Below are 18,010 nucleotides of genomic sequence, written 5' to 3' on the forward strand. Positions count from 1 at the left end.
TACTACTACATACTACTACTACTACTACTACTACTACACTATCTACTACTACTACTACCACATACTACCACTTACTACTACTACTACTACTATACTACTACTACTACTACACACTACTACTACTACTACTACCACTACTACCACTACTACTACTACTACTACTACTACTACTACTACTACTACTACTACTACTACTACTACTACAACTACTACTACTACTACTACTACTACTACTACTACTACTACTACTACTACTACTACTACTACTACCACCATTACTACGAATATTAATAATAATATTTCAAATGGATCTCGTTAAATAGGTGTCAAGGTCATTTATGTATAATGTTTATCCATTGTCACGTCGACCAAATTCCCATTTCCCCCATTGATGAGACCATAACGGGTACAATGACACATGCATCTCACCGTCCTCTGACGAAACATATTTCGTTAAAAATAAAAATTAAAATAGAGTTTTATATAGCGCAATATCCACTAAATTTGCTCAAAGCGCTTTACAAAGGGTCGGTCCCTGGTCAACAGCAATATTTAACATGTAGGACGGGACATGACGCATGTTAGGCAATATTATTAAAATTTTTTGGACAAAGACAACACTGTTAACGGCCAGGTACTCATTTTATCACCTGAGTACGGTGAGAGAATGTGAGTAAATAGCCTTTTATAGGGACTCAACTATGCGCCGAGCTCGAGGCTCGAACCCAGGACCTTCCGATCCGAAAGCGAGTGTCTACCACTAGACCACATAGCCACAGCTCATTTTCGCCAGGAAAAAAACATTACTTAAAGTATTGATTAAGTCGTAGTGGAAGCGGACATAACCATTCCCCTCCCTGGCATTTAACCCCATATTTGCATTGAGATAAAATACTCACAACATCCAGCGTGGCTCAGCGGTACAGTCTTTGCTTCGTAGCCAAAAGGTACTGAGCTCGACTACCCACCTGTGTGTCATCATCATCATCATTGCCTTTTTCACCCTAGGTCAGGGTATAGGCCACAGACAAACAGTTTCCATCTTTCTCTATCTTGAGCCAACTTTTTTTTTATCTCATTCCAGGTCTTACCACTTCTCTGTATATCAGCTTCTTTAATTCTTCTCCATGTTCCTCGTGACCTTCCCCTTGATCTTCTGCCCCTGAGGGTTCCAGTCCAATACTCTCTTTGTTATAGTTGAGTCAGAGTGTGGTGTGTGTGATTTTGAGCAGGTCACCTCGCCCCGGCTCGATCCCTTTCCCACCGCGTACGAAGCCAGTGCTATACCAAATGACCTATCGGGATTTCCTGTTTTGGTAAAATATTATTATGGTTTATGTGCGGCTATGGGATCTAGTGGTATGACTCTCGCCTTCTGATCAGAAGGTCCTGGGTTCGAGTCCCGAGCGGCGCATAGTTGGGTCCTTCAAACACGCTCTTCACTCATAATATTCTTTCACCATACCCGTTGCGATTTGAGCACGTTTAGTGATAAAAGCTTTAGTTCTTTCTTAATTGATTAGTATTTGAGGTAATCGTAGAAGTTTTGTGTCCAAAATGAATATAATGTGATATGTCAAAATAGAGCAGTTTGGTAATGATTCCGCACATGTTACTGACAGGGTAGTACTGTCTTTTGTCTCCTACAGAGAAACCCCTTGAGGAAATGTAATAGATGTAACATGGCATGGAGACGGAATCAAATATTACACTACAATGACTGATAATAATGATTGAATCAGTAGATGTCATACAACTATCTCTCTTCCCCCATCCTCCCCCCCCCCCACCTCTTTCTCTCACCCTTCCTTCTTTCTACCTCGAACCTCTCTCACCCCCTTCTCTCTCCACTCTCTTTCTCTCTCTTACCCATTCTTCTTCTTCTTCTTCTTCTTCTTCTTCTTCTTCGTCTTGTTGTTGTTATTGTTGTTGTTGTTGTTGTTGTTGTTGTTGTTTTTCTTCTTCTTCTTCTTTTTCTTCTTCTTATTATTCTTCTTCTTCTTCTTGGTTTCGGATTCAAGTCCATCTAATTGCAGCGCAGGGTTGAGTAATCTCTAAAGGTTCATCACTCATACGGTCAGTTATTGTGAAATGAGTATGTAATTGGATTCAATAGTCTGATGTCACGTCGCCCAGCAACGGCGACCATCCTGGTTCTAAACAAAGAAAATCTGTACTTTTTATTCTTCATGCTGGCTAGAACTTTACATATGTCTTGTGATCAGAATGTGTCAAAGTCAAAACATGGTCAGATTTTTAATGTTTTTTTTCCCTCTGGATACGCTTTTATGCTCGTGGGAGAAATATTTCATAAGGGCGTCCGCCATTGTTCCGATAGTTTAGAGCCAGTTACTAAGTTACCATGCGTCATTACGAGGGAAGTGACGTCACGACTGTTGAAGCATATTGGCTTCGTAAATAGTGAAGAAAAGTGATGACATTAAACCGTGGCCTTCGTACTCATGACCTGATACCGTAGCCTTCGTTATGTTATAGCCTGACACTGAAATCCAAAAGGACTGGCAGTTTGACGTCATTATTTGTTTTTTGCACGGCCTAGTGAGTTGTTTTTAGTAGAGCTCATGGAAACAAGTCATTTCATTGGTTGAACTATTGAGTACAACCCACGATATGTTTTCTTTTGTGGCCAAAGACTGGTCTTTTGACGTCATTTCTTGGTCAGTGTCAGGCTCAAGTTAACGATGGCTACGATCAAACCCTCTACTTTTTGGTTCCAAAATTATTGGCAATGTGTATGTAACCACTCCATTGGAGTACTAAAAATGAATAGGTTACATAAAGGTGACATAACTATTTCAGTAACAGGATGTACAGGCAGATTCTTAGGATTACCGGACGTAAAAGAACGATGATTGATTATCTTTGTTGACGACCACTATTTATTTAAACAAGAAAATAAGATACCATCACTTTGACACCAGAAGATGCAATACACAAGGTTCCTCCGGAATAGTGGTTTTACACTTCCAATGAATTAGGAACCATTTTTTGATGTCACACTTTTCTTCTTGAACATTTCTATAGCGTGCTCAAAGGCTCTTTACTCGCATTGTCTCATCGCAATCATGCCTACCTTGCAGTTAACAATTTTGTCTCTATTCGAAAAAAAATGTAATATCGCCAAACAGGTGTAATGTCTCATCCTACTTGTTAAGTGTTGTTGTTGGATCGGGACCCCTTTTAAAGCGCTTTGATCACGCTATATAAATAATGTTCAAGTTAAAAGACAAACAATTTTACGTTGTTAATTTTGTTGCAATTTACTTACACATTGTTGTGAACAGAAAGTGAGACTAGAAAGATTCATACAAAAGCATACCATAGCCGGCAGGGAGGTACAGACTGTGTCTTCTATCCCCTTATATCTGTTTTCCAATTGCTTTCTGTCTTTGTCTTGGAATGAGATTACTTGTTTTTTTTCCTGGCCCTCGTCGGAGTCCTGGCTGGGAGGGAAACAGTCAAATGCATAATTATTGTTTTGGGAGATGATATTTTTTTCCTTGTAAATCATCCCTCTGTTATGTATTATTATATTTGTTATTTTTAATGTATAATGTAAGCATTTGAATGTATTTCTCTTTGTTGGATTTTGTACTTGTGTCCGGATGAGACTTATAGGTGATCTCAAACTAAGTACATTGGTGACATGCTCTTGGAATCTTCATCTGATCCTTATTTGTTCCCATTCCCCTATGTCTTACTTTCTCTTGAGTGCTTTAATTGTAATTCTAGAACTTTTTACTATCCCATTTTCTTCCTTTTTACAGGCGCTGATATAACCTAAATGTGTTGCAAGCGCCGTAAAACCCTTAAAAACAAAAACATACAAAAGCATTACCTAAAAAAATGAACACCACCCCTCATCAAATAAATACGCACAACAAAGCAATCCAAGTATCAGATTAAAATATTATTATAGAGTAATGTGTGTCGAGTGACACATTTTACATTGTAACTGTGCCCATTGCCATAGTAAAGTGTGTCACAACAACACTTGTTATCTCACAGTCACAGTTACCGTGGTCTCATCCGTTTAGCCCAGACAACTCTACACACACTATACTACTAATAATAGTATTATTATTACGAGTGAACCCTGCTCGATGAGAATCGGTGAAATTGTCTCTAATTCCAGTCAATTTTACCTTTATTTCGAGGTGTGTTTTAAAATTTCGTCATGGCTGTAAACACAACAAACAAACCGGCAAGTATTCTTTTCACTTTTCATTTGCATCAGTGGGTACGGCATCTATATAATTTTTTCCGTATGCTCCAGGCATTGGTCACTTCGTAAAATGTGTTTAAATAGACTGACGTTAAATAGTATTCGCACTTTTCGAAATATCCAATATATATATATATATATCAAATCGTTGGATATCAACAAATCATGTGATCGATGACTCAGATGGAACAAAAACCTGATTATAAAGGAAATGCGTTTGTCTCTGATTCTATCTCCTTCTTGTGCCCAACACCGTGAATACTATTATAGGAACAAATCACTTGGAAACATTCGAATGGACTTGATCATGTGTACGAGTGACCAAAATAATCACAGGACACACAACACATGACACCGAGATACCGGTCTTAATATTATGAATAGGATTCAGTAGTCTGATGTCACGCCGCTCGGCAACGGCGGCCATCTTTGTTCTAAACAAAGAAAATCATTACTTTTTATTCTTCATGCTGGCTAGAACTTTTCATTCCCTTTTTATATGCCTTGTGATCAGAATGTGTATAAGTCAAAACATGATCAAATTTATGGTTTTTTTTTTTCCTCTGGAAACGCTTTTATACTCGCGGGAGAAATATTTCATACGGGCGTCCGCCATTGTTGCGATAGTTTAGAGCCAGTGTTACTAAGTTACCATGCAAAGGAAGTGACGTGACGACTGTTGAAGAGTATTGACACTTAGATAACCACGCCTCTCAGACAGTCGTCATAATGTAAACAATGACAGTGATTGGTAAACGTAGCCAAATACGCAGGCTTTACTATTTATGGTATGTGTTTAAGTAACATATCCACTGTCTACCGCTTGATCAATAAAACCAACACAGAAAACTATGTGTTTAACGTTTATATTATGATTGAGAAAATCGATATATATATATATATATATATATATATATATATATATATATATATATATATATAAGAGAGAGAGAGAGAGAGAGAGAGAGAGGCTGTTCGTCAATAAAGATCATACATCCTCGCCGCTTTTTTATGTCCCATTATCCTAAGAATCTGCCTCGACACATCCTGGTACTAAAATACTTAGGGCTAACTCACACCGGAGACTGACTCCGACGACCTGGCACTGCCGTCCTCTGCCGTCTTCCGGATAAAGACGTCGGGCATGGACAAAATACTAAGAATAAAGAGAAGATCCGCTAGACCTACCCAAGCTCGAAAAAAAAGGCAGAGGACATCGGGTTCTTGGTTTGGGTAGGTCTAGTGCCGGGTCGTGGGATGTCTGTCTCCGGTGGGGGTTAGTCCTTAATAGTTTAATATAGTGAGAACTAGTAATCCAACTTGCGGCCTTACAACAATAGGGAATGAGTTTAGCGGAAGAGTAGCGTCCCTTGATTTGACGTCACCGGCGGAAAAGTTATTAGAGATAGAGAGTCATGTTGGTTGTGCGCATGCGTCTCTAGTCCTCGCTTCCGGAGACACTTCACCGAAAGCGAGGGCGAGAGAGACGCATGCGCAAAACCATGTTGGCGTTCTCTCTGTAAGGTGATGTCCAATCAAGGGACGCTACTCTTCCGCTAATCTCATTCCCCATAACAAAGAGCATTGTGACGTTTATGTAATTCATCTTTTGTTCGTGAACAATCGGCTGTATTTGTCCAAACCGGCTTGAAGGCGTGTCATAAATCCCGTGTTTTGATTTGTCAAACAATCAACTGATTAATTTTCTTCAGTGAACTGAGCAAATAGTTCAGTGTCTTGGTTGGTTACACACTTTAGCGAGGAGACGTAGTGTTTTTTTTTTTTTTTTGTTGGTTTTGTTGCTTAATCCCTTATCATCAATTGAATACTTCTAAAAAAATGTCAATAGTTAATATGAATGAATATCTCTCGTACAACCCCCCCCCTCCCGAAAAAAAAAAAAAAAAGCAAAAAAAAAATAAATAAAAGAAACATAAGAAAAAAAATCTCAAACAAACAAACAAAAAAAAAAAAAGAAAAAAGAAAAAGCAATCATAAGAATTTAATAATTAAACAATTTAACAAAAATTCATGAAAGAAAATGGAGATGAAAAAAAAAGAAAAAAATACAAACAACAACAATAACTACTAAAAAAATGGGAAAAAAACCTAAGAAAAAAAACAAAACAAACAGACAAAAAGAACGAAGTCACACTTGGGTGATGAACCAGTAAATAGTTTTCATAAATTTTCTGTCTATTCTTGTGATCTTTCAGGTCATATCAGGGAGTCTCCAGTGCTTCCCGCTCCGTCTTCACCCAGGACAGGATATCCAAGCGTCTCTTGTAGAATTCACACGAAGCAACAATCTCCCTTCTGCCTTCATCTTGACGTGTGTCGGAAGCGTCACCAAGGCACGGCTACGCATGGCCTGTGGACAGGAAGTAAGATAAATAATTTAGTTTTTATTTAGAGCAATGTCCACTTCATGTTTTCAAAATGCTTTACATGGGGTGGGACAAACAAACACCAACGCTTCCTATGATATTATGAAGCCTGCAACGCGATAATTGCATTTTTTCGACTGGCACAACATTGTTTCCGGCCAGGTACTCATTTTACACCTGAGTTTGATGAAGGAACGGGAGCAAAGAGCATTTTCCACGGACTCAACTTTGCGCCGCTAAAAGTGGGACTCGAACCAGAGGCATACTGGTCTTCAGGCAATTGTATGTCATACCACTAGACCACAAGGCCTTACAAGATAAGATAAGATGAACGGTATTTTTCCACTTCTGGAAATTTACATTGGGTATTTCCATAGACGAATGAATTTCTGAAAATAATTAACTCTCTCAAGTTGTAACAAATTTGTTCGATTTTCCATGCAAAGAAGTAAACTAACAAAATGCTTAGTTGAGTTGAGTCGTTGGAAACGTCTCTTTATTCACATTCTCTCACCGTACTCAGGTGTAAAATGAGTACCTGGCCGTAAACAGCGTTGTCTTTGTCCAAAAAAAAATGTAAAATCGCCTAACAGGCGTTATGTCCCGTCCTACATATTAAATGTTGCTGTTGACCAGGGACCACTTGTAAAGCGCTTTGAGCACATTTAGTGGATATTGCGCTATATAAAAGCTCACTTTCTTCTTATTTTTTTTTTAAAACACATTTTTTTATTTACAATGTACATGGGATCGTATGGGTCAATTTTATCTGCTTTTAATTTACATCCCCTGTTAGTCGTACATACAGATGATAGCCAAAGCTTTATGTCAGCTGCTTATGACACCATTTTAATCGAAGTTAAAATGGAGAGAAAGATAAAGGGAGTGACTGTGACTCATAAATAATGGAACAACACAAAACAAACGACGTTTCGGCCTTTGACCTTTTACAAATAAACACGGTATATGTATATAAATATATATATATATATTATATTCTTGAGATATATATAGTTTTGATCTCATTACTTCATCTCATTATCGCTATCTCTCTCTTTCTCTCTCTCTCTCTCTCTCTCTCTCTCTCTCTCTCTTCCCTTGTACATACACACACACACACACACACACATTTTCACCTATATTATTATGACAATCGTATATATATATATATATATATATATATATATATATATATATATATATATATATAATGTGTGTTTGTATTTCATGTTTACTTGAAAAAGGTCAAAGGCCGAAACGTTGTTTGTTTTGTGTTGTTCCCTTTTATACGAGTCACATTTTCTCCCTTTATCATTCTCTCCATTTTATTGATTCATTTAGGCACCTCTATTTCTTGGTTTTACTAAAGTTACTTTAACCCAAATGAAGACTTGGGTGGAACAAAATAGACCAAAGCTTAAAGAGAGTAATAGTGAACTAATTTCTTTCACTGTATCGTCAGATTAAAAAAAAAATGATATTTTGAAATTTACTGCATGTTTGATCGGCTGAAAATTTAAAACGAAAGCAAATGCCCAAGGCTGCTTCAGAAATCTGCTGAATGACTGACTGCTTCATTTTACACCAGAGTACGGTGAGAGAATGTGTAAAGACCCTTTGCTCAGGACTCAACTATGCGCCTCTCAGCGTTCAAACCTTGGACCTTCCTGTCCGGGGCGAGAGTCATACTACTAGACCACATAGCCACACAAAGTCATCTCATATTAAGAATCTAGGCCTACAACAATCTTCAATAAGATAATAACACATTTTCCCAGGTTCTTATATTTTTGACTACGAGAACAATTTTACCATCTAAACTATTTCGACATTATAATACAAAAATAATTGAGCTTTTTATAGGGCAACGTACTACACGTACTAAAAACGCTTTACAAAGGGTCCCTAGCCAATAGCAACACTTAAAATGTAGGACGTGACATGACGCCTATTAGGCGATATTACAATTTTTTCCGACAGAGACAACGCTGTTAACGGCCAGGTACTCATTTTACATCTGAGTACGGTGAGAGAATGTGAGTAAATAGCCTTTCCAAGGACTCAACTATGTGCTGAGCAAGGCTCGAACCCAGTTCCTTCCTATTCGAAAGCGAGTGTCATACCACAAGACCACATAGCCGCAAATTACACCACTTGGGGACGGTGGGTCACAAATACAACTGACGGCTGGTTTTCCAAAACTCGTAAAGTCGATTTTTCTACTTTTTGAGATTTTTTTATCCTTGAGAAAAAATTAAAACGTAAACTTTATATTTAAGCATCAAATGGCAACAAGACTTTCCTTAGATTTATATGAATTTGAATTTTAAATATGATAAAATGATAGACTGAATGAGAAATTTTTGGGGAAATAATCCTCAATTTCTCAAAATGGGAAAAACGGAGTTTGTTTGTTTGTTTTTAAGGGTTTTATGGCGCTTGCAATACGTTTAGGTCATATCAGCGCCAGTAAAAAGGACGAAAATGGGGTAGTAAAAAGTTCTCGAATTACAATTAAAGCATCCAAGTAAAGGGAAGACAAAGGGGAACTGGTTCAAATAGGAAACAGATGTAGATTCCAAGATCACAATATCAAAGTACTTAGTTTGAGATCATCTAAATGTCTCATCCTGACGTTAAGCGCAGGCCCCCACTAAGAGGAACACACTCAAATGTTTACAAATCATAAATAATATGTCAACAAAACATAATACAGTGCATAACAGAGAGATGATTTACAAAGAAAAAAAATATCATCTCCCAAAACTAACTATACATTTGACTGTTTCCCTCCCAGCCAGGACTCATGCCAGGGCCAGGACAAAAACAAGTCATCTCATTCCAAGACAAAGACAGAAAGCATGTTCGAAAACTGATATAAGGGGATAGAAGACACAGTATGTACCTCCCTGCCCACTATGGGAAAAACGGAGTTTGGAGATTTAGAAAACCAGTCCTCAACTGTTGCGTGACTTTCTCCAATACTTTAACCCGCGGGTCATGAATGAGGAAGGCAGGTCGTGTTGACCTATTTGTACTCAAGCCCGTGTGGGAAATGACACCGACATCAGAAGACTATTGAGTCCGCTTATAAAAATACTTAATAAATAAAAATGAATATAACAGCTCAAAAAAAGAACAAAATAACCAACACGGAATGTTTCGGGCTGGTCAACAACAACACTTAACATGTAGGACCGGACATGACGCCTGTTAGGCGATAATACAATTTTTACAGGCAGAGACAACGCTGTTAACGGCCAGGTACTCATTTTTACACCGTTGAGAAAATGTGAGTAAAGTGCCTTTTCCAAGGACTCAACCATGCGCCGAGCGATGCGCTCGAACCCAGGACCTTCAGATCCGAAAGCGAGTGTTATACCACTGGACCACATAGCCGATGTAATGGAAATACCCTCAATCCAACGCAAAATATGCCCACTACAACAATGTTGAATCAGGCCCTTAATTGCGTTAGGTTGTCAGACCTTACAAATAATATGCGCACTTAGATCTGAGACATCTACTAAGAGTTTAGATTTTCAATAGAGTTTTGTTCTGATGCTCCTGATTTCCACGTTTGTCAAGTCAAGTTGTCAAGTCAAGACCCCTTGATTGATTGATCGATCGATGGATGGATTGATTGATTGATTGATTGATTGGTGGATTAATTGATCGATTGATTGATTGGTTGATTGGTTGATAGGTTGATTGGTGGATTGATTGATTGATTGATTGGTGGATTTATTGATTGATGGATGGATTGATTGATTGGTGGATTTATTGATCGATCGATCGATTGACTGATTGGCTGATGATTGGTGGATTGATTGGTTAATTGATCGGTTGATTGATGGACTGATCGATCGATTGACCGATTGATTGATTGGTGGATTGATTGACTGATTGATTGGTGGATTGATTGATTGATTGATTGATTGATTGATTGACTGATTGATTGACTAATCGATTGATCGATCGATTGATTGATCGGTTGATTGATTGATTGGTTGATTGATTGATTGATTGGTTGATTGATTGACTGATTGATTGATTGATCGGTTGATTGATTGATTGAATGATTGAGTGATTGATTGATTGATTGAGTGATTGAGTGATTGGTTGATTGAGTGATTGGTTGATTGATTGGTTGATTGAGTGATTGGTTGATTGATTGGTTGATTGATTGATTGATTGATTGATTGATTGGTTGATTGACTGATTGATTGAGTGATTGAGTGATTGATTGAATGATTGAATGATTGATTGATTGATTGATTGATTGGTTGATTGATTTATACATTTATTCCTTACTGTTTTGTTTTTCCATCTTCCACTAGATTCGGGTCTTTGAAGGTTGCCGGGAGATCGTGTCAATCGTAGGCACCATTTCAGGCGGCCAAGGAAGTCATATGCACATCAGTTTGAGTGACGTCAACGGTGACGTCATCGGAGGTCACGTGATGGGTGACCTAATTGTCCACACTACAGCTGAAGTCATGATCGGCCATATTGAAGGCGTGAAATTCACTCGTTCGATTGATGAGGCAACGGGCTACGACGAGCTTTGTGTGGAAAAACCTTAAGAATGAATGAATTTGACGTCACTCAGCTCTTTGTTATTGGTTTTTGCTGCCTGCCAGTTGGATGATTCGTTCTCACTAAAATATTCAGACTATAAACATTATAAGCTACGCATAGTTAAGTGTGTTGGTACGTTTCATCTGGCGGGCAGTTGTTGTGAGTATTTTATTTAAATTCATAACACCAATAAAGATTATTGGCAAATCTGAAAAAACACATACTTTAATTTATCAAGAAAATTTTTTAAATTTCAAATATCGATCAGTTAAGCTGACCATACTTACTTACTTACTTAATTAGGCCGCCCAACATGAGCCACAAGTCTTCGCCATTCTGTCCTGTCCTCCATAAGCGTACGCAGCTCCCGGGTGTTGTCCATTCCTGTGTCATCTAGCAGACAGTCAATGTAGGTTTTATTCTGCTTCTGGTTCGCTCAGGTGGTTCCCATAGAACAAGACTGCTTGCAATCTCCTCCTTGTGACTCTAACAGTGCCCCGCAAGTCTCAGTCTTCTCTTTTGAATCTTCGAGGTCACTGGGGGGGAGGTCACTTTAGAGCTTCATTTGTTATGTGCTCTTTCCAGCTTACATTGAGGGCCATCCGCAGCATACGGGTGTAGCTGCCGTCTAGTTGCTTCTCAAGGGCTTTAGTAAGAGTCCATGTCGCTGCTCCATATAGAAGCACTGACTCTACCGTTGCCAGGAACAGTCTCTTCTTTATTTGCCTCTGTAGGTTTGAACTCCAGATTTTCCTGAGTTTGTGACAGGCACTCCAAGCCAATGCTTTTCTGACAGAAATATCAGAGGAACTGCTTTGGGTCCAACCTCCTAGGTACTTGAAGTTGTCAACTTCCTTCAGCCATTCTCCATTCTTTGCCTGTATGCTAATGGGCCTTTCTTGGTTGTAGGTTTGGAATACTGTCTTCTTAGCATTACAGCATAGTCCTACTCGTTCCGCGAGTCATCTGCGAAATCTAGATCCGTGACAATCATAGCTGGTTTGCGCCTACTTCTTTGTCTATGCAGCGTGAAGCCCAGCTCGTTCTCCATGCCAGCGTAGGTCTTTCTCATCACATAGTCCAAGACAATTGCAAAGAGATAGGGGGGTAATGTATCACCTTGAAGCACCCCTGCCTTGATCTCAAACAGCTCAGTTTCACCATCTGGAGAGATAACCTTTGCCCGTGTGTTCTCATACATTCTTTTAATAGCGGAGAGAAGTTTAGGAGATATACTATATGCTTTTAAGATTTTCATCAGGGTAGGGCGATGTATCGAGTCAAAGGCCTTCTTAAAGTCTACGTATAGAATGATTGGCTTCTTGATGTGACTTTTTACTCCTTCTATTAACCTTCTCAATGCCATGAGGTGAGCAGTTGTGGATCTTCCTGGTCTGAAGCCGTTTTGACAAGGACGTAGATGAGGGTCTATCTCTGGCTGGACTCTGTTGAGGATCATCTTATTGGCGAGTTTGGCAGCTATAGCGGCAAGGCTGATTCCCCTGTAGTTGGAGGTACCACTTAGGTCTCCTCCCTTTGGGACTGGAATCAGATCAATTTCCGACCACTGATTTGGTTTTTCATTCTTGTTTAGTAATCCATTTGTAAACTCCAACAGGATATCATCTAAGTCACAGTACTTCCATACTTCAGGTGGGTGATGTCATCGGGTCCGGATTGTTTTCCATCACTGAGAGACTTTTTGGCCTTTTTTATCTCATCCACTGTAAACTCACTCTCGTCTATACATATATCTTGCAGAATTGGTTCTAGGTCTACGTCATCTTCCGTTGTTCTGACTGGATCTTCTCCCAGAAGTGTTTGATTGATTGATTAAGCTGACCATGGAGCTAAAAAAAAAAATATCTAAAGACGAATGAGAAGTGAGATATCTCAGGTTTGAGAGTTTTAGCCGAGATGAGGATCATTTTAATCGATCGATATTTGAAGGACGAGTTTCACGGTCAAATGCTTTGAATACTCGTCTTTCTCGAGTACGCAACGTACTGGTTAAGAAGGTTGGTAAAACATGTGGGTTTTTTCGTGGCCTTCGTAAAGTTATGGCCTGATACCGACCAAAAAATGACGTCAAAATGCCAGTCTTTTGCCACAAAAGGAAACAAATCTTGAGCTGTATTCAATAGTTCAACCAATGAAATAACTTGTTTCCATGAGCTCTACTAACGACAACTCACTAGACGGTGCAAAAACCAAATAATGACGTCAAACTGCCAGTCCTTTTGGATTTCAGTATCAGACTATAACATAACGATGGCTACGGAAGCGAGGACGAGAGACGCATGCGCACAACCAACATGACGTTCTCTCTCTAATAAATTTTCCGCCGATGACGTCACAGACTATGGGTGACGTCCAATCAAGGGACGCTACTCTTCCGCTAATCTCATTCCCTCTAGTTTAATAAAGGCAACCATAAAAAACCCCCACTCCTTGAGGAAATGAATGTTAAAAATATTTCACATATTATCCAAAACTTTTACTTGGTTGTCGATCAAAGCGACGATTTGAAGGACGAGTTTCAGGGCCAAATTTTTGAATACCTGTCTTTCTCGAGAACGGCAATTTACTGGTTCTTCTTCTTCTTCTTCTTCTTCTTCTTCTTCTTCTTCTTCTTCTTCTTCGTCTTGTGGAAACCTCCAATATTGTCGAGGATCACTCCACAGTTTGTAGGATTTTACATTGTAAACTTGTTAAAACTATGCACATAATACTAATAAAAATACATAGATTAAAAAGCCTTGTTTTCAAGCAACCGTTTTCAGCCACTTCAACTGGGAGGCTATTCCATAGTCGGGCAGTGACGGTTGGTTAAGAAGGTTGGTAAAAATGTGGGTTTTATAGTTTAATACAGGTAACCTATTAAGAAAGGAGTCCGTCAAGGGTGTGTTGCCTCACCAGATCTGTTTAATCTATACCAAGAAACAATCATGAGGGGCATAAATAATATGGAGGGAATAAAAGTGGGAGGTCACAACATAAATAATATAAGATACGCAGACGATACGGTACTCATTGCAACATCAGAAATCCAACTTCAAAAGATTGTTGACAAAGTGGTAGTAGATAGTGAAGCCAAGGGAATGGAAGTGAATATCACCAAAACGGAATGCATGGTAATACAGAAAAACCCCGAAAACAACAACACCTGCAATATAACGATTCACGGCGAGCAACTTACCAACGTAGAAAGTTTTAAATACCTAGGTTCAATAGTGACAACAGATGGAAGATGTAACCGAGACATACGAGCAAGAATAACTCAAGCCAAACAGGCCTTCATGGACCTGGGAAACATTTTGAAAAACAAACAGATGTCGTTCGGGATTAGATTCCGAGTCTTGAAGTGCTACGTGTGGCCAATCTTGTTATACGGATGCGAAAGCTGGACTACAAATGCAGAAACACAAAAGAACATTGAAGCTTTTGAAATGTGGTGCTTGAGAAGGATGCAGAGAATATCGTATACTGCACACAAAACGAACGAAGAAGTGCTAAAACAAACATACCAACAAAGGAAACTAATGCCCTTAATAGTGGATCGACAACTATCCTTTTTCGGACACATAGTAAGGAAAGATAAGAATGAATACCTGGCAAGTTGTGGAAAAATACCTGGTAAACGCGCCCGGGGGAGACAAAGAAAAACACTCATAGACCAACTGAAGGGCTTCACCAGCCTAACAATCCAAGAGCTGTTTGAAAAGGCAAGAGACAGGGAGGAATGGAGAGAGATAATTCATGCAGTATCCGAAGCCTGGACCAGGCATGGAACCTAGAAGAAGAAGAAGAACAGGTAACCATAAAAAACAAAACAAAACAAAACAAAACACCCCTCCATGAGGAAATGATTGTTAATAATATTTCACATATTATCCAAACCTTTTACTTGGTTGTCGATCAAAGCGACGACTTCCGGTACACCGTGTAGATATCATGAGTTGATAGTAGAATAATTACACCGACACCATCCTTTATCTGATAAAATATTGTATTGTTCATTATCGATTTATCAGCGATGCACTCATTTCTTAATTCTCGTCTTTAACCCTCTGCGTACCAACTATAGGAAAATGGCCACATTCGTAACGATACAACCAACCTTTTTCTTATTCAAATGTCTTTTATACATCATAAAATTCAAAGAAAATGAACAGTGTATTGTAGGATATATTATGTTTTGTTACTGAAACTACGTATCGCCAGAATTTTACTGCTATTATGTCTGAGTGATAAAAAATCTATTTTGTGTTAGTTGGGTGTGGAGTTTTGGGGAAAATCTTGAGAATGGCTGGTAAGGAGAGGGTAAAGAAGAAAATAATCGGGTTGATGGTCAATTGTTGTTTAAATGCCGTGTGGCTCGGTGGCTCAATGGAGTGTGGCGTGTCTTGCCTTGTCACAAAAATCAAGCCATGTGAAGGTTGATCAATGGCTGGACGGGTGGCAGTGATTGTGGAAAATTCTGATCCCGATGTTGTGTTGTCATAGGGCATGACATTTTACACACACATTACCACATTCGACTCAGTTGTGGATGACTACTTAGCTATTGTAAATGCGTCAGTAGAAAATGCCCCCTAACGGGTGAGTGGTACTGTATGAAATGGAAATAATATAGTTCCGTATAGCATGCTGGTGGGGGGGGGGGAGAACAAATAAGTAATTGTGTAGCGCATTTAGCATGGTATATAAACCGAGACAAACGCCGGTTCCATGGTTCTAAAGGCTTTAAAAGGAATGATTTTTGTATAGAGGATTTTACGGATGTCCCATGCTCGCTACGCTTTACAATGTTTCATGTATTCCCCCAACATGCCATGTGGAGCCTTATTTCTATTTCATAGAATACCTGTTGCCTGTTAGGCGTCCTTCTAGAACTAACTCTCTTACAATATCTATCACTGCTTATCAAAAACAAAAACAAAAATAAACCAAAATTATAAACCCCAAGACCCTTTCCCCCCCTCCTAAAAAAGCAAAACAAAACAAAAACAAAAATGCAAAGAAAAAACAAAAACAAAAAGAAACAAAACAAAAAACAAAACACAAAAAACAAAAAACAAACAAACAAACAACAAGAAACAAACAAAAGAAAAAAAACAAAACAAACAAACAAGCAAATTGTGCTTTTATATAGCGCAATACCCACTTAAATGCTCAAATCGCTTTACAAAGGGTCACTAGCCTACAAACAACCTATTAACATGCAGGATGAGACCTGTTACTGTTTGTCGATAATACAATCTTTTTCGCAGTTAACGACAAGGTACTCATTTTACACCCGAGAGCTGATTCGTTCCGACATAATACCGTTTTGAGACGATGGATCACATATGAGCCGCTCGGGACTCGAACCCAGGAGCTTCCGATCCGAAGTAGTGTCAAAACCCTAGTCCACATAGCCGCAGCATAATATGGGTTTGAGCCACACACACGTTTCGTGTGTAGAGTTTTGTTTTCTGGTTTTTTTTTACGCTATTTTATCCATTTTTGTACATAGAACTTGTCTCAAGCCATGGCTTCGGTTTATCTCATTCCCCAAGGACAAGGAATACTCTTCATTATTCGTAACGTCACTTCCTTCCTAATGACGCATGGTAACTTAGTAACACTGACTCTAAACTATCGGAACAATGGCGGACGCCCATATGAAATATTTCTCCGGCGAGCCTAAACCCACATACCTTTGATCATGTTTTGACTGTTACACATTCTGATCTCAAGACATATGAAAAGTTCTAGCCAACATGAAAAAAAAAGTAATGATTTTCTTTGTTTAGAACCAAGATGGCTGCCGTTGCCGGGCGGCGTGACATCAGACTATTGAATCGTATTTGAATTGCTAAGTCACTTTAAAGGGAAAAAACTACTGATGCTTTTCCCTTGTTGAATAGAAGATGAGCTCGTAATCAATGGCTTAGGCTACAATCTCTAAGTGGCCGGTAACACAGGTTTTCCATTTGGCATACACACACACACACACACACACACACACACACACGCACACATAAGCAAATCGATGACATGTATGTTATCTACGAACACACCCAATAAATCTGCATAAATCCCTTAAAGAATCTACTTGTAAATAAATGAATATTCCAAAAGAAACCAATAATCCATGGAACAACAAATGAACGGAAACATTTGTGCTGATGGGTAAGCTCCATCCCCCTCTTTGTACTGTGTGGTTTGTGTGTGTGTGTGTGTGTGTGTGTGTGTGTGGTGTGTGAGTGGATGTTTTTGTGTGTGAGAGATTGAGAGAGTAGAGTAGAGAGAGAGAGAGAGAGAGAGAGAGAGAGAGAGAGAGAGAGAGAGAGAGAGAAAGAGATAGAGAGAGAGAAAGAGATAGAGAGAGAGATAGCGAGAGAGGGAGAGAGAGAGAGAGAGAGACAAAAAGGGAGGGAGAGAGAGAGAGAGAGAGAGAGAGAGAGAGAGAGAGAGAAAGGGAGGGAGAGAGAGATAGCGAGAGAGAGAGAGACAAAAAGGGAGGGAGAGAGAGAGAGAGAGAGAGAGAGAGAGAGAGAGACAAAAAGGGAGGGAGAGAGAGAGAGAGAAAGGGAGAGAGAAAGAGAGAGAGAAAGAGATAGATAGATAGATAGAGATAGAGAGAGAGATAGCGAGAGAGAGAGAGAGAGAGAGAGAGAGAGAGAGAGAGAAAGGGAGGGAGAGAGAGAGAGAGAGGGAGAGAGAGAGAGAGAGAGAGAGAGAGAGAGAGAGAGAGAGAGATGCTGATATAGATTTAACGAACTTGACGTCACTCAGATTTTTAAAATTG

General features: G+C 39.1%; 1 protein-coding gene across 1 annotated transcript; it reads left to right on the top strand.

Moving 5' to 3' along the window:
• Window positions 1-4,019: 4,019 nt before the first annotated feature.
• Window positions 4,020-11,423, top strand: LOC144963692 (bifunctional protein GlmU-like). Its single transcript, XM_078897648.1, has 3 exons — window positions 4,020-4,225; window positions 6,463-6,630; window positions 10,974-11,423. Exons 1-3 carry the CDS (start codon window positions 4,199-4,201, stop codon window positions 11,217-11,219), a joined length of 441 nt encoding a protein of 146 aa, XP_078753774.1. The 5' UTR covers window positions 4,020-4,198; the 3' UTR covers window positions 11,220-11,423.
• The last annotated feature ends 6,587 nt before the right edge of the window (window positions 11,424-18,010 follow it).

Source organism: Berghia stephanieae, chromosome 1 (genome assembly GCF_034508935.2).
Source record: "Berghia stephanieae isolate SIO BIC M18660-M18661 chromosome 1, UCSD_Bste_1.3, whole genome shotgun sequence".
Lineage (NCBI taxonomy): Eukaryota > Metazoa > Mollusca > Gastropoda > Nudibranchia > Aeolidiidae > Berghia > Berghia stephanieae.

Excerpts from the sequence above, each read along its gene's own strand:
- LOC144963692 (XM_078897648.1), top strand. The coding sequence starts at position 4,199 with ATGGCTGTAAACACAACAAACAAACCG. Across the intron at positions 4,226-6,462 it reads TAAACACAACAAACAAACCG|GTCATATCAGGGAGTCTCCA; the intron begins GCAAGTATTCTT and ends GTGATCTTTCAG. Across the intron at positions 6,631-10,973 it reads GCATGGCCTGTGGACAGGAA|ATTCGGGTCTTTGAAGGTTG; the intron begins GTAAGATAAATA and ends ATCTTCCACTAG.